This window comes from Notothenia rossii, assembly GCF_949606895.1.
Source record: "Notothenia rossii genome assembly, chromosome: 3".
In the NCBI taxonomy this organism is placed as follows: domain Eukaryota; kingdom Metazoa; phylum Chordata; class Actinopteri; order Perciformes; family Nototheniidae; genus Notothenia; species Notothenia rossii.
This window is the reverse complement of record NC_136901.1, coordinates 77609318-77636881: the sequence shown is the minus strand read 5'-3', so window position 1 is coordinate 77636881 and position 27564 is coordinate 77609318. Positions and strand designations below refer to the sequence as shown.

At 43.7% G+C, this 27564-nt stretch overlaps 2 protein-coding genes across 2 annotated transcripts; one reads left to right on the top strand and one right to left on the bottom strand.

The window, feature by feature from the left end:
- Positions 1-3120: 3120 nt before the first annotated feature.
- LOC307033053 (zinc finger BED domain-containing protein 5-like) lies at positions 3121-8707 on the top strand (the record flags this gene model as incomplete). The annotated part of the gene is made up of 4 exons (XM_079671325.1): positions 3121-3858; positions 4016-4177; positions 4431-4686; positions 8220-8707. The coding sequence occupies 4 exons, from the start codon at positions 3121-3123 to the stop codon at positions 8705-8707; spliced, it is 1644 nt and encodes a 547-aa protein (XP_079527451.1).
- Positions 8708-19278: 10571 nt separating this feature from the next.
- Positions 19279-21550, bottom strand: LOC307030901 (uncharacterized protein). Its single transcript, XM_079667534.1, has 2 exons — positions 20016-21550; positions 19279-19606 (listed from the first exon to the last, which is right to left on the bottom strand). The coding sequence occupies exons 1-2, from the start codon at positions 21486-21488 to the stop codon at positions 19586-19588; spliced, it is 1494 nt and encodes a 497-aa protein (XP_079523660.1). The 5' UTR covers positions 21489-21550; the 3' UTR covers positions 19279-19585.
- Between the last annotated feature and the right edge of the window lie 6014 nt (positions 21551-27564).

The window sequence follows — 27564 nt, the reverse complement described above, 5'->3', positions numbered from 1 at the left end:
CAGTAGGTTGCAAACTGTCTATTTGTTCCATCACCTGCCAGATCTCTCTGCAGCATACACATTCATCTGCAGTGGGCATGCTTTCACAGCATTGACATGTACACCTGAATATTGTACATAACATTAAAAAACAAAACAATATCTGCCGGACGTGTGAGGAACAGATGACAAATTAAGATCGACATTTAGTGCAGGTCAAATTAAATAAAACAGAATTTACCATTCAGTATTGCCGACTCGAGTCTCGCCGGCTGCGGAATCCGCTTCTCTTTCACAAGTTTCTGCCTCGTTGTTCGATTGCTGGGCAGGAGGCTCGTACTGATAAGGCAAGATGCCTTGAAGTGAAAGGCTAGCTGGTTCACTCTCTACTTCTGTAACTGAATCCAGATAACCCACCGAATCTGAGCTTGAATGATCGCTGTCGCTGTCGCTGTCTGAAGTTATCGCGTTGCTTGCCATTTGGACTGATTTGATCAAATGGCAATGTTTGCCACGTGTGACGTCACCGCTCGTTCGGGAGTGATCGGGGGCGTACTCGGCAAACTTCGGAACCAACATCGGTTTTTAACGTATATGTCATTTAATTATGACGAAACTTTAAACATTTTTATTTATTTTTATTCTGGTGATATCTAAACTACATGTTAAAAAACACCTGTGTTAGATGCATTACATGGCCTTTAAGATAATTCCATGGAATATAACAAAAAGTGTTTCTGAAATAAATTACATACCCCACCGTTAACGATAATAATAATAATAATAATAATAATATGAACATGAATAATAAACCATGATACAATGTGATTTTTTTATTTTTGTTGAGGTTATTGTACAAGAAAGATCTCATACGTTACAACTCAAGTTTTTAACATAAACACTGTCTGGAAAGATAATTTCACATTTGTTTTTTCGTTTTCCTTTTTAAATATTACAATATTTTCCAAGTTGAAGGATTGTTTTAAGAAATATCATGCTTATAAATGTATTCTTTAACAAATATTTGTAACACACATCATGTTTTTCTCTACTATTCAGCATCAAAACATTATGCTTTGAGTTCAAATTCCAAACAAAGTTTGATGTATCAAAGCTATGTGTACCTATCATGGATGTATAATAATAACTGGATACTGCGTGGGAGGCAGGGTCTCGTTCATTCCTATGAGAGTTGCTCATTGGCGGATGAAGAAAAAATGGCCCAACTGTTGAGAGAGCGAACACGTCACATGAACGTGCTGGGCGGCGCAGCCCCGTGGGTTGGATCCGCGTTCATTATGCAGAGTAAAATAGCTCTCAGAATAACGTTGTTAGCACATTTTACAACTTGAGGACCCCATGAGGGCTATACAAATGTTCATACTGAGTAGTTTATTTAGTTTAAAAAAAATTATCCAACGATTTACAGACGTCTCTTTCCCAATGTTTGTAAATGGGAAAAAGTATTTCCGGGCCCAACGACTGATACGGAAGTGTAGTACCGCCGTTTGGCCACAACGAATATTTTCCTCAGAGTCCGGCGCACTTCCTGGGGGCTTGGTACCCATTCATCTGTATTACTGTTCCGACACAAAAAGTTTAAAAGTTTATTTCGCGAATCAGAATCTTCCAAGGATATTTGCGAAAGATAGCGTGTCTCAAAAACCGATTCAATTTTATTTTCAGGTTTTATGGAAAGCCAATAAATGAATTGCCCTTAGGGATGGGTATCGTTAGGATTTTATCAATACCGATACAGGTACTGCTTATCGGTATCGGTATTTTTCGATACTCTTATCGATACTTTTCAATAATTTGGTGCTCAAAATTATAGATATGAATACAAGATGTGAAGATTAACCAGTCATTTTATTGTAATTTTCTTGCAAACATAACTGTATAACTTATACATTAGCTTCTCAGAAGCAGACAAAAATAAATAAAATAACTTAAAGGGGCCTGGCTCACCCTATCATGCTTTTTGGGGTTTTCCCTCAGACAAAACATTTTTTAACATTTGTAAATCATTTACATCTTCATCCCGACATTTCAAACTGACAACCTAGCTCGAGAAGAGATCCTTAAAACATTGTCCTACAGTGACATCATGCAAAACTGTGATATGAAGAAATTGGTAAGATGGCAAAAAGATAAAGGCGAGTATGTATATTATTCTGGAGTGTACTTTTAAATCAACACAAAATAAATGATGTGCTGAACTGAAACACGTCAAAATGTGTCTGAAGTTTTAAACATAGAACAAAGTATTTGAGCTTAAAATATCTCAATTCCTAGTAAACGACTAACATACATTGAAACGTTGACCTTTAACAACATTTAAATGCAGTTTTCCAATTCACAATGACATCTGTAAGTTTAACTGGTTTATAAAGCATTCAATTAAAGGCCAAATTATTATAGGTGTAGGAGCTCACATTAATACACTGTCAGAGTTAATAAACTAAAAAAAGACAAGGCGATGTGCCTGCAAGACTTCACTCAGGTAAACAAAACATATTACCCGTGCGCAGCAGCTAACCTGCATGCGAGCCTTCGCCCAGGTCACATTTACACACAGCGCGGCTGAAGCCCGCTAGCACTATTAGCACTATCGCTAGCAGCCACATTGTTAAGGCTGTCAAATACGCTGCACCGTTTTAGATTCAATGAGGGTCTCGTTTGCAAATGCTTCATTAAGTTGCAGACAGTTGGGATCGCGGCGAAATTCTCTCTGCAGACCCATTCTCACAGCGTTTATCAACCTTTTTCTTACTCAATATCAAGCCACACTTATTGTTTTTACTTCGGCTGTGACTTTGTGTGTGCTCAGGGTGAGTTTGGCTGTGTTTCGCTGTGTATCGCTAAACAAGGAAACCACACCTCCATGGAGCTCAGCGTGATTCACAACGTCACAGGGAGGGTGGGGGCTGGAGCTATTGGAGCTACAACGAGCCGTTAAAGGCAGAGAGTGAAATTCAGTGAATACACGTAGTTTACAGAGATGCTGTATGAGAAACCAAAGTGATTTTGGAAAATTGCACAATATAAATCTATTCTAGTAGACCTCAACAATGGAATTATGATCAGTGGAAATGGCCATGAAATGGGACCTTTAAAACAGAGAAACACGCAACAGGGAAAATGGAGTGCTTTCTTGTGCGGAACAAACCACCAACCACCAGTGCAGAGACTGCCGACAACCCACCACCGAAAGAAAAGAGGAAAAAAACTGTCAGCAGACAGTATCATGAAAGTTACCTGTCTTATGGCTTCAGTTGGACCGGGGATGTCAACAATCCTCAGCCCGAGTGCGTCGTCTGTCGGGAGAAGTTAGCTAATGCGAACATGGTTCCATGCAAGCTGAAGAGGCACTTGGAAACCAAACATCCCTTCCATGTTCAGAGAAACTTGGCCTACTTCAAAAGAGCGCGGGATCTGAAACAGAGGCAGCAAGACCGTTTGTTGGATTGTGTGAAAGTGTCTGAAAAGGCAATGGAGGCTAGTTACATGCTAGCGGAGCTCATTGCAAAGCAGAAGAAACCTCACACAATAGTGGAGACACTCATCCTCCCCGGTTGCAAAAACATTGCAGGTGTCATGCTGGGTCCAGATGCCGCAATTGAGCTATCCAAAGTACCGTCGTCTGATAATACAATCAAAAGAAGAATCGACGACATGTCAGAAGACATTGAGCAACATTTGACAGAGAAACTGCAGGCGAGCGGCAGATTTTCCCTACAAATAGACGAATCTACTGACATAAGTGGGGATGCCCGACTTCTGGCAAACGTCAGATATGTTGATGCTGACTCTATCAAAGAGACATTTTTCTTCTGCAAAGAAATGGAAAGCCATACTACGGGAGAAGAAATATTCAGGGTAACTAATAACTATTTAAAAGAGAACCTGGAATATGTGCGTCAGTCTTTGCACAGATGGTGCGGCAAGCATGACGGGGAGAGTGAAAGGATTTATTGCTAAGGTGAGAGCACAAAACCCACATATCGTGACAAACCACTGCATTTTGCATCGAGAGGCATTAGTTGCCAAAACCATGCCCCCGGAGTTGACTGAGGTGCTGAATCAGGCTGTGCAGATGGTGAATTACATCAAATCAAGGCCCCTGAAATCTCGCCTCTTCTCCCAGCTGTGCGCCGAGATGGGAGCCGACCACCAAAGCCTGATCCTCCACACAGAGGTACGTTGGCTGTCACGGGGGAAAGTCCTATCCCGTCTTTATGAGCTTGGGGAAGAGCTTTTGGAGTTTTCAAGTGAACACGCTGTCCCACATAACGCTCGCGGATGAGAGGTGGTGCGCCAGGCTGGCTTACCTCGCAGACATATTTGGGCATCTCAACGAGTGAAACGCCAAGCTTCAGGGCAGGAATGAAAACATTTTATCATCCACAGACAAGATTCAGGGGTTTATGGGCAAACTTATCCTGTGGCAGGAGGCTTTGGAACAGGGCTCCAAGGACATGTTCCCGCTGGCATCAGCTGCGCCGCAGGCAGCTAGGGAGTGCGCTGTATATGCCGAACACCTTCAGACCTTAAAAGAGAGGTTTGAGCGCTATTTTCCACGTGTGGCTGACATCGAGGACTATGACTGGATCCGAGACAGGGAATCCTCAACAGAAAAGCTCACTATGAAAGAGAGAGAGGAGTGCGCAGAGCTCCGTGTGGACCGCACACTGAAACTCAAATCTAGTGAGCTCCCACTGGATCAGCTTTGGTTGGCTTCTGCATCGGAGTACCAAAGCATCTCCCACCACGCGATTGAGCAAATGTTATATTTATCATTTGTAGTTCAGGACCATGGACAGTGCAGCTTCCTTGCATTGACAGTTCTCTGTGCTGAATTTGAAGTAAATAGTTATCTCTAGGGGGGTCCGGGGGATTTTTGTTTAAATATTGAAGTTAAAAGCATCAATCTGGTGCACTTAGAGAGCAACATTAAGAGATCTATGGATACCTCTCTCAACACCCATATGAAACAGAACTGTAAACATTTTTTTTTTCTTTATGGATATTTTACAAATCACTCCCCTTTTAAACTCTATTCTTGTTTTACTGCCAAATAGACTATAATGATGAAATGAAGGTGTGCTGCGGAAATAATCTTTTGAATAATTTGTGACCAAACCGTTTGAGACCCACTTAGATAACGGCGCATTGACACAAGCCTTTTATAGTCCGGTTCTATCTAACCCTGGTGCATTTAGCCACTTGGTGCGGTTCATTTGGGTCGGTGTGAACACAGTCCGAGACCTCTGAAGTGAACTAAACTCTGGTCCGCTAAAATAGGTAGTCTCGGAAAGCCTGCTTGCAAACTCTGGAGCGATTCATTGCTGGTGTGAACGCAGTCCGCACCAAAACATAGGAAGCGTAGTATTTACGTGTCACAAGAATCCGGATATCTTCAAAAATCTTTAGCAAAAGAGTCTTTCAAGACATCCGCGGTTGTTTAGTTAAAGAGTGAAGCAGAATTAAGTGTTGAACAGTGTCGTGTAAAGTAAAGATTCTCCGTCAGCTACATAAAAGTAAGAACACCTGTCGTCGGTGAAACGCCCCTCCTTACTGCAGAACGTCTCATTGTATGTGTTACAATGTTTTTTAACGGACATTATATAATCATATGCGTGGGCCGCTAGTTTCTGTTGGTCTCCAGATTAACAGCAGCATGAGAATAACCTGCCGAAAGTGCCGATGCTCCATGACGGAGGCTCCGTTAGAAATTGCCGGGATTTGTGTTTTTACCCACTTAATGTCTCACCAATTGTTGAACAGCATTTCCGTGCACATGACTTCTGTTTAAAGTTTATAGTCCGTTTGAGTTTTGCCCGTGCGAACGCAAAACAAACCTTCTGAAAAATGAAACAATGTAACAAACTGTGTCTGGTGCGCACCTGAGAAGCGACTAAACGAATCGGATTCCGGAGCTAAGAGGCTGCTCCGCTGCGGTGTGAAGAGGAAAACCCGGTGCTTTTCAAGCTCCATTTCCGAACCGGCCCTGAAACACTGTTGGTGTGAATGAGGTATCTCTCTCTCCCTCTCTCCCTCTCTAGATCACACTAAATGCGCTATTGCCACACACACACAGAGCCGACTCAAGCACACGTTTATTTCCATGCATCTCTCTGATTGGTCTGGTGTCATGCCTCTGTTGCATTCACTGAACACGGGAAATTACAGTCCTGCCGTCCTCTCTTGTGTCATGATGAGGTTCACGTAAAGCACGGTCAATGTATTATATTATTGAGGGAGAATTGTCCGGGGCTACAGAAAAAACCCAGGCCAGGCGACGCCAATGGTTTATACCTCTACCTTATGACGTGTTATGTGAGGACAGCAGTGTTGACAGAAATATATTGTAACAAAAGCAATAATAAGCTTGATCAACCATCGGCTTGACAAAATAAGTTAAGCTAAACAAGATGTTAATAGCAGGTCATACAGAGGGGAAATGACTTTTCAAATATGGTTTAATTAAGGAGATTTTCGAGACTGTTTTTACCGGTACCAGTACTATGTTTTAAAGGGGCCGCATTATGCGTGTTTCACAGTTCATATTTGTATGTTGTGCCTCTAATGTCACATCTTTACATGCTTTAATGTTCAATGAGTGCTGTATTTTTCTCATACTGCCTGTGCTGAAGCACCTCTTTTCACCCTCTGTCTGGCTGCTCTGATTGGTTATTTGGTCTGCGCTATTGCGATTGCTCAACAGCTTATGTCCCGCACCTTAGCAAATCACTTACAATGTGTTGGAGCCCTAGCCAGTAGAAGAGTAAGTGTCACATAGTGATGTCATTATTTTAGGGAGGTAAACAAATAGCAAAAATTGAGGCGTTTCAGGCTGGGGTGGGGGGGGGGGGGGTGCATGGGTGCATTCATTCTTAATGCCTTACCGTGTTGAGAATAATGACTGTCCTATCAAAGGTGGCAGCCGTGTGATGTCACACAAGGTAAATATGAGACGTCTAATGTAGGAGCTCAGGGTGGATATTTGAGGTCATTTTTCCACACAAGCAAGATCTGCAAGCACTGCACATGCAAGTTTACATGATAAGTGATACATGTATAACAATTAGACATTCCAGTCTTTGATACTTATTCATCAACTGCTGACACGAAACATTAATTCCCTTTGCCAATTTTAATTAGTCATCTCTCATACTGCCATGATAACACGCTATGTCTCTTTTATTAATTCACATAGGTTCCTCTAATGTCAGCATATAAAGTCTTGACAGGGGAGTCATGTATCACTCGGGACTAAGGCAGACGGTTATTAAAGGGATATCATTCATATTGTCAAGTGGTAAGAAATGTTAATTCAGCGTTTGGTACTTAATGGAGGGAAATTCATTTTCTTTAAAGGCTAGTTTATCTGATGATATGCTACAAGACTTGTATCTCAGAGATACAAATAAACAGGGTGTAATGTTTTGTTGGTGTCTTGTGTATTTTCTAAGACATTATTCTTCAGAAGCCCAAGGTGTATTATCTTTTTGTGACATATTCTGTGGCTCAGAGATTACTTGAGGAATAATGTACAACAATTCCAGGATTTATTCTCAACCATATAGGCCAGGCAAGACCATGCTACTTCACAAGACAATTTGCTCACCTTAAAAAGAGATAGGAGAATGGTCACATCTCCAAGGGCTTGACTTCAAGCCGTAACCCCCAAAAATGATGACACAGTAATCTGTGCAAAATCCAGGACCTCAGCATTTTTCTTAGTGTAACTTGAATTTGATGGTAGCCTTTCACAGTGTGACAATACAGCAGGGAGTGATCCGTTTAGATATGGAGATATGGTGGTAAAAGGAAAAAAGGGCCTCTCAGTGATGTCATAGCACAACTTTGCATCCGAGTTTGTGTATTTATAAACACTTTTTTGAAGAATATATGTATTACTGTATATCATAATATGTGAAAAGGGGGAAAAATAACCATAGATTGACATGTCAAGTTATCTACTCCAGTGGTTCCCAACCGGTGTGCCGCGGCACACTGGGGTGCCGCGAGCACTGTCCAAGTGTGCCGCAAAAAAACGTATTTTTATGTTCCACATTTTTTTCTCCCTTAATAAACTTCACTTCATATACACTTTATTTTATTACATGTACAATGGAGTTCATAAGCTAATAAAACATATATTGCTCAGATTTAGAAATATTAAACAGCTTAAATTCTCATGATTTACATCAGCCGTCATTGTTTACGGTGTGCAGAGCAGCTTTTTATCCTCGCGCCAAATAATTTCAAGATGGATCGTTACGTAGTGACAATAAATAAAGAAGCACCCCAGCCCTCAACAACAACACAGGCAGGGATGACAGAACAGGATGGGACAGCAGTGCAAAAGAAGTCTAAAATAACATTAATATCAGCCACAAGTTTAAACAGCAGAGCTCAGGATGAACTCGCAGAGCTATCTATGGACCGCTCCCTGAAACTGGAGCACGGGGAACTAAGTCTGGATATATTTTGGCTGCTTGTGGGACACGAGTATCCATCCCTCTCAGAGAGTGCCATCAAGGTGCTTTTACAGTTTCCAACCTCCTACTTGTGCGAGCTGGCGTTTTCCTCACTCGCATATGTCAAAAACAAGACCCGGACCCGGCTGTCAGTGGAGCAGGACCTCCGCGTTGCGCTGTCCACTATCCCCCCACGCATCAAGAGACTCTGCTCACAAAAGCAGGCACAAGTGTCGCACTAGCACCGTGTAACGGTCTGAGAAATCTTTATGTTTGGATGTTAATTTGTGTGCCTTTCTTATAAATGTATGATTTATGATTTTGTCAATCAGTATTATCTGGATAGCGAAATGCAGAATGTTTCATATTTGGGATGTGGTTGATGAGTCACATGACCACAGGTCAGAGGGCATTGTTTCATCCCTCCAATTATATTAAGTTATTATTTAATCTAAGTGATCATAGGCCTGCCTCTTTTGAAATCCAAATGTAAAATAATAACTGTATTGATATGTATTCGTGTTTTTACACAGGTAGGCCTACTATTTTCAGCCAAAACAAAAGAGCCTACTTAGTAGGCCTGCTTATAATATTGAATTCATCATAGAAATGGTGTTGACATTTTTAGTCTGGTTCTTGTTATTATGTGTGAATACATTATTTGTTCTATAAAATGTTCTATTCAATTAAATACACATTTGAAAACCAATTTATGGTGTATTTATAGTTTTTAGTTTAAGCTCTGAAGTGGTTTTTAAATCTACAAAAAGTTGGGGTGCCTTGGGGTCGAGAAATATTTTCAGGGGTGCCTTGGTAAAAAAAAGGTTGGGAACCACTGATCTACTCCATATGAAGTTAATATTATTTTCCATCCGTTTATCATCCCATCATGTACTTTATGGGTTTCAGGCCTGAGGGCAGGTGAAGAGGACCGCTCTCTTTCAGATGATTAGCCATGCTTTATCCCCATAAATCCATCTTCCTTTAGTCAGGGTGAAATGACAGCTGCATGGGTTTACTGGTCTTTCTACTTTTTTGTGATCACTCATTGAGAATCATTAACAAAATCTACTCTGCTAAAACTGATATTCAAGGGAAAGCATTGTCATTGTCAGTTTTTCTTGGCTGGAGTACTTTTGAGGTTATTCACCCACAGTTGCTTTGTAGTCATTTTAAATCACAGAATTTCATTGAGAGAATCATACAGCAAATGGATCAATATAACGTGCACAGCAGAGCAAAGTTTCTACTCTCCTTCACAGTCGTTGCCGGGATAAGACGGCTGACGGCAACATCCATACAATCTTCAAGTACAAATACAGCTAAGCCGCTAAGCTTATGATTGGTGTGGGAACACAGTATGTAAGCAAATGACTTTCAGGAAGAGAGGGACCTGCTGATTTCTCAATTATACTTCCTCCTCAGGCTTGGGAGAAACAAAAAAGCTAAACTGCATCATTGACAGTCAACAGGGCCAGGCAAGACTCTCTCCCTTAGGTATTGTGGTCCAACAAAAAAGGGAAATAGGGCTTGTTCCATGGGAGGAAGGTTCATGCTGCTGTGAGATCACAAAGAGCAAGGTTACGCAGTTGAACAATGAGACGACTGCACACACTGGCTCTCACTTTAAAGACAACCCTCATCTTTTGTGGTGCATGGAGATGGAATGATCTGACGCCGTTTCTCCAAGAAATACACACACACACACACACACACATACTACAGTGTTTGTATTGCACAGGGAAAATGTGCTGCTAGATGCGGGCAGAGAATAAGAAAACCATAAGACATTCATCTACCACAAGATAGATCTCAAACACCACTAGGCATACAAAAACACGTTTTAAAAATTAAATATGGTAATTTTGTACTTTATATTTTCCCTTCATGCCCCTCCTCAACAGAAACATATGTGCAGGGAACAGACGTGTGAAATTCCACTAATGTTTTAAACATTCCGGCACACGGTAATAAACGTCAGCATTTGCATTCACACTGTGGTGATAAGTAGGTTACCCTAGAATAGAAATACATCCTCTGTGGTGCACTATTGTTGTTAAATACTTAATGGTGCTGCCAGTATCTTCAAGGAGCACCTGTCCCGTTGTTTTGTTAGTCTGATTAAAGTGTGAAAGAGCTTTAGGGAAAAAGAATCAATGGGGAGCTCCTCGTTAAGTCAACTCAGCGTGAACATACTTTAGAAATGGCATATTTGTTTCTACAGAAAAATCCCCCCACAAGTGTTTTTCAGCCATTATCTCATTAGGCACTAAATAAGGCATTGTAAGATAATGCATTCTACGAAGTGTTTATAGTCCAGAAAATTATCCAAGGTCATCACCTGCGAGAAAATAAGACAAGTCTATTGGGTTTGTGCTTTCTGATGTGTGTCCTTGAAAAAAAGGGATGTCAGCCAACTAGTTTAAAATCTTCATGCCAGGTTGCTGAATATCTTATTCTCTTGCCAATTGAACGATTACCGTCTATTGTTATTACTACATTATAACAGTCACACCACCAGAGTTTACATTGGCATGCACAGAGTGGGCTATTGGCCACGCTTTAGAGTCTATTCAAGTTTAATTATACACGTGTGCCTTTGATAATCGGTGATGGGGTGCACTGCTGCTGTGAATACACCTATTAATAGTGCAGTCATTTCTACCTGAGGTGCTCCCTCCATGGGTACTACACTTTAGTGGTTCAGCACCAAGCCAGACTCTTTGAGCAGGAGATTAGCCCATAAATTACATTTATAATCCCGGTAGTAACAGAAAGAATTGCTGTTGCAATGTTTTTGTTGACATTGAACTGTACCCATAATGCTGTGCGAATCTGATTTAATAAAGACAACAAAAAACAAGGTGAGGGGAATAAGACTGTTCATGTCACAGTAAGTAGTTTACCAGGGAGAGATGAACATCCAAACCAGGTTTCCAAACTCAAAGCATGAGTTATTCTGCAGTATGACCAAGGCCAGCTTACTGCAGTAACTGGGTTAAGAGCTGAGTTTTTATGCGAATGTAGCAGTGGAACGGCAGAAGCTACACTGAGCTCACATCTGAGATGTAAGCAGTCGCCCAACTGGAATCGTCTTAACATGTTGCCTCAGAATAATCCAAAACACGTCTTTCAGTTGAGCTCCACGTGTTTAAGTGTGAATAGACGTGTGTTTGTAGCTATTCAACAAATCAAAATATTATTCAAGTGTACAGAGGTGCAGAATGCAGAAACGCACCATTCAAACCCCCAGTAGAAAGTACCTGTCATTCTCTCTCTGTGAGGGTGTGGGAGTTCTTCCTCCCTGCCGAGCTCTTGTCTATTCTCAGTGATATAGTTTCCAAGCCAGCAATCACATAATTAAGGCCCTTCATCATATTTATTCATCCTCAAAGGTTTCTGACAACCTACAACTGTTTTCCACCCCCACTGCTAAACCTTGTACAAACATGAATACCCTTGGCAGTACCTTGATAATGTGATGCATGTTGTCTTCGGCTTGATTTATCTTTATTATTTACAAGGAAAACGCTAGCTTGTACTGTATATTGACAGTCCTAATAAAAAGATGAATCAAGGCCTTTTCTTTCCATTGTCTCTGGCAATGCACAATAAAGTTGTGCAGCATATGCATGACAACACTCATCCATTCTCAACTTGAATGTTCTGTAGGCAGAACCAGCTTCTCTGAAAGCCTCACACTCAACTAGCTGGAAATGATTTCAGTGGAAGACTAAGGCCTTATTATTAATGCATAATGCCAGTATCCCATCAGAGTAATACGCTATCATTGTGCTTATTATTAAAAGTTTATAAGCCTGTGTCTATGGCCACCTTAAGAGCTTTCGTGTATTATTTAAGCTGTACCCGGGAGCAATAGCCAGCCCTATCAACCTCACTCCACACAGTTGTATGGCGTCCATCTGATGGCCCTTGCATGTAAAATATTGAACTAACTTTATAATAGACTCTGTGGAAGTCTCCAGTAACAGCCAGCTGCAATCTGTGCATTGTTTATGCCTGAGTGCAGTGAAAACCGGGAAAGAGATGTGAAAATGTCTTATTTTAGGTCAATTTGAGGTAGAAATGGGGACATTTATTTAAAGCAAAGGAGAGTGAACAGCGAAAGTGAAATCTGTGGGATAAATGGTTTAGACTTTTCTTCTCTCTGCCTTTTTCTCATTGTCTCTGGTCATGATGTAGATGCTCAAACATCATCATCATTAAAATATTTACTTGTAATAGACACTTACGCTAAGTGAAAGAGACACTTACGGGGCCTGCTTGGTCAGCAAATGAAATCAAACATGTCATGTTATAACTTTTGTTAAGCTTTAAAAAAGAAAGCTTGCACTGTTCTCATCTTCCATGACTAATCAAGCATTTCCCAATCATGTCCTACATTAGGCCTCATACAGTTTCCCCAAGGCTATAGATCCAGGTTAGAATTGGTTTTATAAGGAGCTATAAAGCGGCCCTTGCCAAGACCTTTCCTCATCTTAGGCTGAGGACTTAATGCTAAAAAATGGTTTATCTTGCCTAATCTTGCACTCATATGCACCCAATTATTCAACTTTCAAATGTATTTGTACATTTCCATTTGTAATTACATATGTAATTCATATTGCAATATGCATGAAAATAAAAATATTGCAATGTCAGTTTCTGAATTCATATAGTGTGTGAGAAAGCAAAGGCTCTATGTGTGCTGCATGTGTTAGGGATTTTGCTTAGCTCTTAAAGGTCACCTTTTATGCAAAATCCACTTTTTCATGTATTTTATACATCAACATGTGTCTCGTATGTGTAAAGAGATTCTGGAAGTTTCAGGAAAAAAGATTTGCTCACTCTTTGTCCTGATCCATTTATATAAAACATATAAAAACCATAAAAACCTGTCTGAAAATGAACTGATCAGATGTTGTCCACTTTATGATGTCATAATGGCTTGTGTAACCATTAGCCAATAACCAACCAACCAAGGTAACCCCCCCCCCCCCCCACCTTCTCACCTGAATCTCCTCCTAGAGCACCATTGTGTTTTCTTTAACCAAATATCTCTCAGAAGGGCGTGGGGAGTGGCTCCTTATTTTCATCTAAATTGACAGACAGAGAATCAGCACGTTTGACACATGGCTGAAACAGAGGGGATTATGGGATGCTGCAATGATCTGTTTGGTATTTCAGACAAACATTTCAGAGACACGTTTTGTATATATCTGAGACCTGTAATATATTGATGAAAAACAGCATAATAGGGGACCTTTAATGCAATTCGTATTGGCCTTCATACAAGTCATCAAGGTGTTTGTAAGATATAAGGCAGTGTTCGTAAAGCTGCAGCATGGACTAATCAAAGGACAATAGCTGAGTTGGAGGTCTGGGACCCCCTAGTTGGGCCTGAAACCCAGAGCAGCTGCATTTCAGTGCAACACTTCAATCATCTGTGAAACCATTGGAGGAAAGGCCTCATTTATAACATCTAATGTAAACAAATGAAAACCCAAAGAGCAAAGGTTTATATAATTAGTTTAAGTAGATCACAGAAACACATGGCACTAATGACTGCTGGGTAAATGACTAAATAAATATGCAACGTTTAAAAATGAGAGTGGGTTGACTTCCAGTTTTCATGTGTAGTGCACCACAGATCTGGTGGCTAGGCATGCTGCCAGCACAAACTCATAAGGGTGTTGTGTCGTTAACAAACAAGCCCCACACAGCTCCATTCTTTGCCTCCTACAATTTAAAACACAAGATGGGAGAGTGTGCCAATGACAGAGCAGGGAGTGATGCCAGAGACTGCACAATGTGGGGGGAGTGCTAATGATCAACAGTTGCTCCTAAAACACGCAGCTGGAGCGGGAAGAGATGAGGGAATTGTAAAAAGATTAAAAAAATAAAAAACATGTCTTGTTCAAAGCTATGATTAACTTTTTGTTGTAAAAATACTCTCTATTTGCAGTATCTATCCGTCTATCGGTCAACTTTTCTTCCTTGCTTCATATAATATGCCATTTTGCATCTTTGTGTGTGTCTTTAATGAAGAAAAGAGAATGGGTATACTAAAGGCGTCACGATTCTCCAAATTCACGATTCAAGATTCCTTTACATTTTTAAGGTCCACCCTTGATTGGCTGTCAATTTAAAAATGTTTTACCATAAGGACTGCTGTGCCATTGTTGGAGTCTTGATTCAACAAGATCAAGAGATTATTAGTTATATGCCAGGATAAGGTAAGATAAGACTTTATTTATCCCAAAGGAAATTGTTGTGCCAGAGTTACAAAAATACAATAAACACAGCAGCATAATAATACAACTGTACACTAACAGTGCAGTAAAAAAAGCAATTAAATAACTACAGGAAACATAGACGGTCACAAAATTAATGTAAAATGCTGTACAGTGACGAGCAGTATTGAGTAGTGCAAACAAACGTAGAACAATATTAATAATATTGCACATTATTGTTGTATCGAAGAGTGTTTTGTAATGATATTTATATTGCACATAGTGGTGTTATGGAAGTTCTCAGTTCCCTTTACTGAAGGGTGAAGAGACCTCCTGTGGCGCTCCGTGGTGGTCTTTGGTGGTCTCAGTCTACAGCTGAAAGTGCTCCGTTAGGAAACCAGTGTGGCATGCAGGACAGCTACCATATACATTTAAAACGATCAAGGCCATCAAGCTGATGAATCCACAATATGAAATGTAAAACGTGTTGTTGTACATTCTTCGAAGGTTTACAAAAAGACTGAAAAGAAAAAAACAAAACTGGAATAATAGCCAATGCTGCTTTTGATTCAGAAGATCAAAAATGGGAGATAATTTCAACATATTTCCAATTAAAATCATAATTAACCTTCGACAAACTTATAAATGTTTTATTATTTTCTGTTGCCTTTATTCTTTGGCGTTCTGATTTAACAGACTCCATAAACTTTGTTGTTGCATGATGTGTTTTGTGTGAATCAAATTTCAATTCATGACATAGAAATTGAAATGTAGCAGCACTCCTGTTCTTAATTGACCCCATATTACTTGTGTTTAGTCGTCTCTCTACCGTCTGAAACAACCTGCTATTTAAGGTAATTACCCCGGAGTAGAAAAGTGTTTTCCAATACAAAACAAAGTGAATTGCCATTGTGATGAACGAGGCACAATTTTCAAAAACATTTGATGCATAAACCCAACGTCTTGGGCCACTGACAATCGTAGCAAGATTAATTAATTTCGAACTTTGAGAAAAGCAGCGTTTGAAGATGTGCAAGCTGTACCACCGACATTCAAATGCTCTTTTGTCTGGATTAGAAAATTACTATTGTGCTCTGAAAGCAAATCTTGTCATTGAAATTAATTGAATTAGAAATAAATCATCTGTAAACAATTTGCCATGGTATTCTGTAAAGGGACAGCCTTCAGAGGGGCTCTGAGTTTACTCGAAGAGATGACGGTCTTTCTACTATCTACATGATTATGAAACTCTCAATACACTGTCAATAATGTGACCATTCAATTTATTACCATGATAAAGTATTTGAGCTATAACATTTATCTTTAAAGATCTGCATGGCATCTTGGTAAATCAATTTTATGTAATTAAAAGTCACTCTCCTTGTTACCGTGAGAGGCCTCCTAATGTTGCATTTTAAAAGTCATTTACACAATCAATAAAATAGTACATGTTTTAAACAGGATATTAAGAAAGATAAGATGCCTAGCTGTCAATATTATTAATAGCAATTTTGCTCGTAATAATATAGCCGTGTCCCCATGGCACCAATATGAAATGCCCTGAAACATTTCACTCTTAAAGGGCCAAACAAGTGTACAAACAAGGATTTGGATGCCTTAAAAAAACACTCAAGCAAAACTGCTTTTCTTAACTCTGTGTGGCAGCTCTGCATTGGCCCTGATTATTACTGAGGTTTTTAAAGCAGCTGAGGTCAGGATTCTTCCTGAGCTTCAAGTTTAATTAGTAGGATGGACTGGGAGTGAGGAATGAACTTGTGTTTAAGAGTAAGAGTGTAATAGTGACACAGTCCTTGATCCCTGGCCGCGGTCATCACCTGAGGGAGTCGCTCTCTAAGACACAGGAGGTGAGAGAGTCTGCTGATTGCCCTCAGGAGGATCACAGCGGCCTGCCTGCAGGACCGGACATCTTGTTAGGGCTCAGTGGCTCACGGTGAAAATGAATAGCCCCCCACACTTGAGTGGGAATCTCGGGGATAGAACCCTGGCTTTCTAACGAGACAATCACAAAAGCCAATTAGGACCTGGAGACACAGAGATTCCAGGGCTTTGGCAAGTGAATCTAGACTTGGTCTACAACCTGGAGGAGAATTTCAGTGTTGTCTGCAGGAGAACAAAACTCCAGCTGTGGATCAATTTCCCCAGTGGATCAAATCAGATTTCCTTTGGTCCAGTGTGCATGGAGTGAATGCATAATTACTTTACTTAACTTAGTGTTTTGAGAACTTTCAGAAGCATGTCAACCGTTTCGGTTCTGTGTATGAACTTCAGTTCTCAATTGGTCCTTTTTGGCACTGTTGGAGAAAGCACTGTTGGAGAAAGCACTGTTGGAGTAAGTACAGTGGAGCTGACGTGATTCATAATAACGTGATCCATTACTCAGTCTTGTATTTCCTGACAAATGATATGTGTATACTGTATGTGTAATTGAATGCAGATATATGAATCATCACCTCAGGTTGCCCAAAGGGTACTAAAATGACTGGTAACTATTTCTACTTAAGTCTTACCTCCTAAAAATGTGTGACAACTCTTCTTGAATTTCTTTTCAAAGTATAACGTTTGGCACATACAGTATGTTTGTTAAAAGGGTTAACATTTTTCAAAACTAAGATAGAGAAAGTTATAGTGCATAGAAACTAAGAACAAGTAAGCGAACAGACAACTTATATACCTATTACCTAGTTTTAGCACACCGAGATTTAAATTACAAGCCAATTTAAATGAGATTTTCTTGAGTCGCACAATCTGTTAGGTGTGTCTGATACTATATACAATGAAACCTTTCTTAGGTATCGTAATGCGCCCAGAAACAGCATGAAATGTAGCTCTTCATTGCGGTGGGTGGTGCTCGGACCATGTATTTGACTGTACTGTACTGTCTTGAACGAGACAAAAACTGGTCCTGTACTAACATTAAGGTCTTGGGGGATCAAGTGCCAAATGTACAGTCGGTGGGTGATTCAAACCCTTTAATTAATATGTTTTCCTTAGTTGCTTTAAAAAAAAAAAGTCAGTATAGAGTAGGTATTTTTTAATTCCCAACCTTTTTTAAGATTATTTTACCTCGTTCAACAGATTCTTCTATTATTGGACAATGACTCAACTTATTTTGCTATAGTTTGAATATTAAAATCGAAATGATCCACAAAATTGATCCTGTTCAGTAAACAGCTATATACAGTATACAGCTGACTAGAACTATAGGTTACTTACGTAACCCCAGTTCTCAAAGTAACATGAAGTGAGATTTCTCACTATGGGATGCGCCTCAACGCGTATGCAAACAGAAGCATCAATCTCATTACGCCAATCCTGATTGGCTGGTGATCTTGACGTCTACGTCAGGGAATCCACCCACCCTATAAGTAGCTTGCGCTACGACGCTGCGTCATTCAAAATAAGCACCTCTTCTCGCTTCGCCTTAGCAAGAAGGGCCGTCTGGTGAGACATCTCACTTCATGTTACTCTGAGAACTGGGGTTACGTAAGTAACTATGGGATATTGAAACTCCCGTATTGCTAGACATGCTTATCTCGAAAATCACCAAAACAACCAGAACTTAACAGGTAGAACCCTGTCTCAACACAGGGCCCAGCACTGCGCGGGCCACACTTTGAGCAGAGACATTTAGCCTCTAATAGCGGACAAAAGTGAGCGGTGAGGACCAGCTCGCTGCTGCACAAATGTTTTGGATGGAAACACCCTTGAACAAAGCCCAGGATGTAGCCAGTCCACGAGTAGAATGAGCACGCAGGCCCGTTGGTGCCTGCAAACCCTGACTCGTATAAGCCAGAGCAATCGCTTCCACAATCCAGTGGGAGAGCCGTTGCCTGGTAACGGGCTTGCTCTTCTGAGGGTTAGCCCAGGATATAAAGAGTTGGTCATTGCAACAAAACTCTTTTGACCTGTCCATATAGGTGCGTAAAGCACGGACTGGGCACAGCAAATTCGGCCGCTGTTCCTCAGAGGAACACAGCGGGGGAGGAAATGCCACAATGTCAATGGGGGTACATGAGCCAACCACCTTAGGTATAAAGGCAGGGTTGGGCTTCGGCAACACTCTTGTTTGCCCCGGGGCAAACTGAGTGCATGAAGGATGTAGAGAGAGCGCATGCATGTCACTGACTCGCTTGGCAGATGCCAGAGCCAGTAACAGCACTGTCTTCAGTGACAGGTGTTTCATGTCAGCTTCTTCCAGGGGTTCAAATGGAGGTCGAGTGAGCCCATCTAAAACCACTGTCAAGTCCCATAAGGGCACCAGTGACCTGGAAACAGGGTGTTACGTCCCAAACTAGGGGAAGAGGAATGCAACACACACCAGTATGGAATTGGTATTAATAATAAGTGTTTATTTAAAACAGCTGTGAACAAAATGGCAGGCAAGCAGCCTGAAACAACCAAAAGGGCCAAAAGGGCACAGGTTGACAAATAACCAACTAAAGGAGGACTCAAAAAGGGGAGTCTAAAGACATACAGGGAAAATAAATACTATACTAAATAAAGAACAAAACAAAACCTCACTCTAAAAGTGGTACAACTAACACAGATAATCTATACAACACCACAACTAAACTACAGGCAACCGTCACCGAATCCTAAACTATTCTAAACACTAACTAAGCTACTCTACACTCTAACTAACCACACAAGTTTAACCCCAGAACAGAGAGCAAGTAGCGAGAGGCATCTGTCCACATACAGAGCCTCCAGAATGAGGATTGTCCCCAAGCTTTGTAGTCATCTCCAGCAGGTGTGCGCCGGCTGTGAGCTGCGATTGGAGTGCGTCGGGCCCGGCGTGCTCCAATCGCAATCTTCAGGAGGCGGACCAGGAGATGGGAGCCAATACCGGGAGGGCAACCGCACAGCTCATTTACATAGAACACACAGCTGAAAACACTCAGACGATCAGGAAGGCAGCAGCCGTAACACTCCCCCCCATAAGACACAAACCCACAGGTTTTGTGAACCTAAGCACTCTAACGAAATTCCTAATAACACACATTCATCACAAACTCAACCTGGACACACTAACATCTCAAACTCAACCTGGACAAGCATTGGCCAACACATTCTCTGAACCCTTTAATGACGGGTGTCTACTGCTGTAGTCCCGCACAATCAGAGCCCATTGCATGAGCCGCTGGTTGTGCTTGGACACGCTGGGGCAGAATATGAATGGATCGTAACAGGTACACATCACAATTGGCCAAAGGCTGGGTCCAACATCAATCTTAGCATGTTGTAGAGCCAACACTAACACTAAGATCCGATACACAAGCTGACGCTCTCGGGTTACCGGGAGTGTCGAGAAGTCTAGAGGCTTGTCTGAGCCGGCGTGTTGCGCCAGTCTCGCGACATCCTCACGAGGAGGAGGGGGAGCCACAATTTCTGGCTTCTCCTCGGACACAGCTTCATCTGAAGGCACAGGCACAATCACAGGATCAGCTAATGAAACATCAGGGTCACATTTACTTGCCTGTGCGCGTGCACGTGTAGCCAGGCCAATGCCTTTAGGCGGGGATATATTCTGCCGCTGTTCCTTGCGTTTCAGAGCTGCGCAATTGGCGATGACATGTCCAGGTTTATGACAGTAAAAACACTCCCTCTCTTCTCTGTTCACGTTACACGCATTTGCTGGCTGAGTAAATGGTGCGGCTGACACACGGCGGGATCTCTCCGTAGAGACAGGGGAAAACACAGTTTTATGCATCAGCACATACTCATCAGCTAACACAGCGGCAGCAGAGAGAGAGTTTACCCTTTGTTTGTTCACGTACTCCGCAATGCGATCAGGCAAACACTTCTTAAACTCCTCCAACATGATCAATTCTCTCAGAGAAGAATAATCCGTAGCATTACATGAAGCAATCCACTTAGCAAAACACATTCCCTTTTTCCTAGCGAACTCTACGTGCGTTTGATCAGGACTCTTCCTATCGTGTCTAAACTTTTGCCGGTAAGCTTCAGGAACTAACTCATACACTCTGAGGATGGCACCTTTTACTGAGTCATACTGCAGGCTGTCCTCTAACGTGAGAGCCACAACTGCTTCCCGAGCTTTTCCATGTAATTTGCACGTTACCATCAGAGCCCAAACTTCAACCGGCCAGCGCAATGCTGTAGCAATGCTCTCGAATGCGCTAAAATAGGCATCCACCTCAGTCTCACAGAATGTTGGCACTAGCGAAATGTTGTTACTCACGTCAAAGGCAGGTGGAGGAGGTGGAGATGGCAAGTTTCTTCCGGCAGAGTCAAAAGCACCGGATGCGCGCAGTTGGGAGTCTAGCTCCATCTGCCGCATCCGGACTTTCTTATCTGCTTCAATTTTTTTTATTTCCAACTGAAACTGCCTGTCTTGCTCCCTGTCTTTTGCCTCTAACTCAAGTTGCCTGTCTTTTGCTTCCAACTGAAGTCGGGCGAGGCGGACTCTAAGTTTCTTCCCTTCCCGGGAATCAGGACTACCAGGAGACGGTGGACTATAGCGAGGCGGCGCAGGCGGTGCTTTACACTGCTCGCTCCCCTCGCGGTCACTACCCTCTCCTTTAGCACGGCCATTTGGCACAGTGAGCTCAGCTTGTGCAGGCAGCACCAGAAAACCCCTTTCCACCAACTCATCCACCACCAGAGCCTTTAACTCTTTTTTTAACAATTGTTTTGCCACTGGGAGACCGAAATGTTGCGCTATCTCATATAAGTCGTTTCTACGACACTGAACTAACTGCTCATCAGAAGGACAGACCAAAAACGACTCTAAATCAAAAGTTGCCATACTCAGCTAAAACTGCACACAACCTTACCAATTTGTTTTCAGCTATACAAACCACTTATAACCCCAGGAAAGTAGTTAATATCCCGGACGAGCCCCCCATGTATGTTACGTCCCAAACTAGGGGAAGAGGAATGCAACACACACCAGTATGGAATTGGTATTAATAATAAGTGTTTATTTAAAACAGCTGTGAACAAAATGGCAGGCAAGCAGCCTGAAACAACCAAAAGGGCCAAAAGGGCACAGGTTGACAAATAACCAACTAAAGGAGGACTCAAAAAGGGGAGTCTAAAGACATACAGGGAAAATAAATACTATACTAAATAAAGAACAAAACAAAACCTCACTCTAAAAGTGGTACAACTAACACAGAGAATCTATACAACACCACAACTAAACTACAGGCAACCGTCACCGAATCCTAAACTATTCTAAACACTAACTAAGCTACTCTACACTCTAACTAACCACACAAGTTTAACCCCAGAACAGAGAGCAAGTAGCGAGAGGCATCTGTCCACATACAGAGCCTCCAGAATGAGGATTGTCCCCAAGCTTTGTAGTCATCTCCAGCAGGTGTGCGCCGGCTGTGAGCTGCGATTGGAGTGCGTCGGGCCCGGCGTGCTCCAATCGCAATCTTCAGGAGGCGGACCAGGAGATGGGAGCCAATACCGGGAGGGCAACCGCACAGCTCATTTACATAGAACACACAGCTGAAAACACTCAGACGATCAGGAAGGCAGCAGCCGTAACACAGGGGGAGGAGCCTGCGAGCCCCTTTCATAAAATGGCAGACCGAAGGATGTTGGCTAGCCGTCTTTCCCTCAAATCCCACATGGCATGCAGCAATAGCAGCCAGGTACACTTTGATCGTACAGAAAGCTCTGTGTTTATCAATTAGGTCCTGTAGAAATGATAAAATCACCCCGACAGGACATTGAAAAGAGATGTGTCCTTTTTGAAGGCACCACTCCTCAAACACCCTCCACTTACAGTCATAAAGAGACCTGGTGGAGGAAGCTCTTGCACTCTGAATAGTGTTTATCACCTTCTGAGGGGGCCCCCCTGTATTCAGATTGTACCACTCACGGGCCAGGCCCATAGTGCCAAGCGCTCTGGGTGTGGGTGAAAGATCGTCCCCCCCGCCTGAGACAGTATGTCCCTGCGTAGTGGGAGCTGCCACGGCTGTCCGCACAGCAGCTGATATATCTCCGCCAGCCAGTACATTGCAGGCCAGTGCAGAGCTATCAGGATCATTGTGTGTCGCCGTTCCCTCACTCTGGCCAGAGTTGGCGGTATCAGAGCCAGGGGTGCGAACATGTACAGGAGGACCGGAGGCCAAACATGCGCGAGCGTGTCCACGCCTAACGGTGCGTTTAAATCGCGCATTGAAAAGAACAGCTGATATTGAGCATTTTCTTTTGATGCGAACATATCTACCGCGGCTCGGCCGTAAAGCACCCACAGCTGGCTTCCAACCATTGGATATAGAGTCCAGTCTGCATATAGTGGTGCACCTCTGGACAGCAGATCTGCCTCGAGGTTCATCACACCCGGTACGTGCGTCGCTCTCAGAGAGAGGAGACGGCCGCAGCTCCATAAGATCAGTTTGCGTGCCAGCATGTGTAACTGGAGAGAGCGCAAACCCCCTTGTCGGTTTATATACGATATTGCGGTCGTATTGTCCGTCCTCACAAGGACATGGTGTCCTCTGAGAAAAGGCAGAAAGCGTTTTAGGGTGAGGAACACCGCTAAAAGCTCCAGATAATTTATGGGTGACCGTTGGAGGTCTCTGCTTCAGAGACCCCTCACAGGTCGAACTTCGTATATACCCCCCCAGCCCGTCAGACATGCGTCTGTGGTGACCACCTTCCGCGATAGGACAGCACCCATAGGCACGCCCCTTACTAGAAAAGTCGGGTTTAGCCAGTGGCGCAGTGCCATTAAGCATTTCATAGTGACCATCACTCTCCGCGCGCCATGACGCGCGGGGTCCAGTCTGAGGGCAGCTACCCAGCGCTGAAACTCCCTCATGTGTAAGCGTCCCAGTCGTAACCGCAGACATGATCTGAAGAGAACATATTTGCGTAGCCGGAAATGAGCGAGGCAAGCTCTGAAGGCTTTCACTCTTTCTGCTGACAGGCGGGCTGTAAAGGGCACCGAATTCAGGTGTAGGCCGGGGAAGAGTACAGTCTGGGCTGGGGACAACATGCTCTTTTCTGTGTTTATTACGAAACCCAGATCGAGCAGGTGTTTTACGAGGACATTCGTCTGCCTAATAGCCTCTTGCTCCGACTGTGCGAGAAGCAGCCAGTCGTCCAGATAAGTTGCCAAGCGAATACCCTGTTTTCTTAACGGGGCTATCGTGGCTTCCGTACACCGTTCAAACACTTGCGGGCTGAGAGACAGACCGAAGGGAAGGACTCTGTACTCGTAACAGACACCCTGAAAGGCGAACCTCAGATATTTCCTGTGTGGGTAATATACTGGGATGTGAAAATACGCATCTTTCAGGTCGACTGATGTGAACCAGTCGTTTTGGCGCACGAGACGCAACAAAGATTTGTGAGTGAGCATTCTGAATTTGTATCTTTTGAGATATTTGTTCAGAGCTCTCAAATCTAGTATAGGCCGAATTCTGTTCCCTCCCCGTTTGGGAACGAGGAAATACTTGGAATAAAAGCCGCTCGGACTCTGTCCGGCGGGTATTATCGATATAGCCTTCTTTTCTAGTAGCGAGAAAATCTCTTACTCTAGAATATGGGCCGACTCTCCCCGGGCTTGTGAATACAGAATGCCCGAGAAGTGAGGGGGGGTGACAGCGAATTGGAGCCTGTAGCCCCGTGTTACTGTCTTGAAAACCCAAGCAGAATCTGTGAGCATCTTCCACTTTTCGCTTTTTAAAGCGAGTGGAGATGTCACATCTCTGTCGTCTGCCCTCTGTGTCTTTATTTGTTGTGTTATGGGGCCCTCTAGTGTCTGAATACGGTGGTACCCCAGGTTGACAACCCCGGCCGACACTGCGCATGCGCGTGGCGGTGGTGCCTTCACAATCCCGTCTAATGTCCGCCTTTTGAGAGAGGCCGTAGCCGCTCTCAAAAGAGGGTTAGACGACAGACTGTTTATTGTTTTTATTGTTTTTCTTTTCATTTTTATTGACTGCGCCCTTGGCATCAAGCCTGGAAACGACAGTGGAAAATGATTTATTAGGAAACAATAATGATGACGTGTTTGTGTGACTTAAACGGGCAGCGGAACTTGCTGTCTTTGATGTTAAGTCCATTTGCCTTATGGCGCGAACTTGAGGATGACGTTCTGGCATCACTCGAGGCGGCGGGAAGATGGGGGCATGGTGGCACCCCGAAAACACATGTGCATCTAACACTGGAACGTGTTCTGGAGCTGGGGAACAGGGAACTTCCAGCTCTCTCGTCGAGGAGAGGAGAGGAGGCTGTCAGGCCGCCCACTTCTTCTTCCTCGCCTGGTGGCTGAAAACCTGGGTCGGCTGTGCCTGAGCGGCAGCTGCCGGAACCGGAGATTTTCTTGGCCAGCTCATCCTCGCCTCGTGTCTGGGCTGGGGACCCGGGATGGGCTGTGGTCTCTGCTGCTTCGGTATCTTGAACCGGGCAGGACGTGAGGTAGCTTGAGTGAAGGCCTGCCGCGGGACCGTTGAAGGTGGCGGCTGGACCCTTCGGGGGAGACAGAGCTGGAGAGCCTCGTCTTCCTTCTTTTTTGATTCGCATCTCAGCTGCATTAAAGCTAGAGTGGAGCCAAATATGCCCTCGGGAACAATAGGCATGTCCAGAACATCCTCTTTTTCCCGGTCTGGAAGGTTCGTCAGGTTGAGCCACCTGGCTCTCTCCTCTATCACCATAATTCCCAGTGCTTTGCCCGTGGCTTGGACTGCACAGCGCTGCACACGGAGGCAAATGTCCGTGATCGCTGCGATCTCATCCCAAACGGCAGGCTCAGGTTTGCTCGACAAGTCTTCGCAGAGCTCCGCCTGGTAGGCGGTCAGCAGCGAGGAGACGTTGAGTGCCCTGGCGGACAAAGCTGCGGCTTTATAGACCCGTTCGGTCATCGCTGACTGAAAACGGTCTGCCTTTGCCGGTAGCGTGGGGTTCCTGCTCGGTGTCGAAGCCAGCCTCGGTTGGAGGTGGGCTGCCACCAGCGGCTCCATGGGCGGCATGCGGAGCAGGCCGAGCCTCTCCATACCGTCACAGTCCAGGGAGGAGGCACCCTGGATTGGGGCCTTGTTGCTGAAAGGGCGGTCTCTCCACGAGACCGACACCTCGTCCAGCATCTCCGGAAAGACTGGAAGGAGCTGCCACTTCGTCCTCGCTGCTTGGGGCAATTGCTTCCCCTCGTAGCGAGATCTGGAGGTCTCCTTGGCCACTTCAGGCCATGGGATGTCCAGCCTTGACGCAGTGCGTTGACACACGGCCTGCAAGTCCATACTTAGGCAGGGCGAAGCTGGTGTGCTTTCGCCAGGGAGAGCGGACATCGCTCCCGGCTTTGCAGCCTGAGCCGATGAAACGAAGATATCATCCTCGTGCTCATCCGAGTCGGACAGGAGGAACTCAGAGGCATCCTCTTCTTCCTCCATATAGTCCAACTCCAGGACATCCTCCGCGGGTGGAACCATGATGAGGTCCAGTTGGGAGCCCCAGCTTGACACAGCGCGGGGCTCCGCTCTCGCGGCTCTTGCCGCCGCCAGACCCCCGCCTGACACGGCGCGGGGCTCCGGTTCAGCAGCTGCCGCTGTTATAGAGCCCCAGCCTGACACAGCGCGGGGCTCAATCTCTGCGGCGGACGCCACCATGTCTTGATTGCCGGCCGGCGAATCAGCGGACATGAGGGGGTCCTGTCCCAATAAGCTAGCTTGGGGTGCTAGCCATCGGCGAAGGCTCTTAATGGTGAAGCGGGCACAATACCCGCACGAGCCGGGGTTATCGATAGCCTCCTGGGCGTGTTCCAGCCCGAGGCAGGATGAGCAGACCTGGTGTGAGTCTGTGCCTGAGATCTTAAACCCACAGCTGCATAGCCGAGCCTTCGAGTCCCTGACTCCTCTGGTGTGAGGGAGAGAAGGGTCCATCTTTGTTTGCCGGGGTGTCGGCGTGGAGTGGACACGCTAGTAACAGGTACATTACTGAGAAAAAAATCCAACCTTGTCGTTAATCTGAAAGGAAAAAGCGACGGTGTAGATTTTATTCTTTAAAGAATATTAACTGGTGTGTTAATACCTTTTGTTTTTATCTCCGTCTCCTCTGGTGTGAGAGAGAAAAGAGAACGTCCTCGCTACCGTGGTGTCGGTGTGGAGGGAAGAAAACGTCCTCGCTACCGTGGTGTCGGTGTGGAGGGAAGAAAATCTAGCATGTTACTAGCTTGAAGAAAAAATCAAACCTTACTGTAATCTCGAAAGAAAGAAACGGCGAGGCAGATTACAACATTAACTGGTGTGTTAATATTGTTCAGTCTTCTTGCAAAGCAAAAAAAATAAACCGGCAAGCGCCCGTCGACCGAATGTTAGTTTTGGGTTCAGTCTCTGGACCGTTAAGCTAGCCCGGCTACTGATAATTCGAGATGTGCTCTGAAGCGAGAAGAGGTGTTTGAATGACGCTGCGTCGTAGCGCAAGCTACTCATAGGGTGGGTGGATTCCCTGACGTAGACGTCAAGATCACCAGCCAATCAGGATTGGCGTAATGAGATTGATGCTTCTGATCTGCTGTAAAATATCCCACAAATGTAATGGCTATAATGTGACACTGAACGGTTTTAAAACCAGATGAAATGACTATTAAGATTTGCTAGAGTACTTTTTCAGATGTTATTTACTGTATACAACATTGTTATTCAATATAGTTTGATCCACAATAATGTGCACAGGGGTTAAGAGCATGCTTGGTTCTGTTCCTGCTTTAATATGTTTTCCTTTTTATAATAATAATTTAGAAGGAAGTGAGGCCAATTATTCTGAAATCATTCAAATCTTAAGGGCAGCGGCTTTTAAGTTTTGGTTTTACTAAAACCTTTTCGCACAAAGCAAATGTTAAAGACTCTATGATAAACAAAATA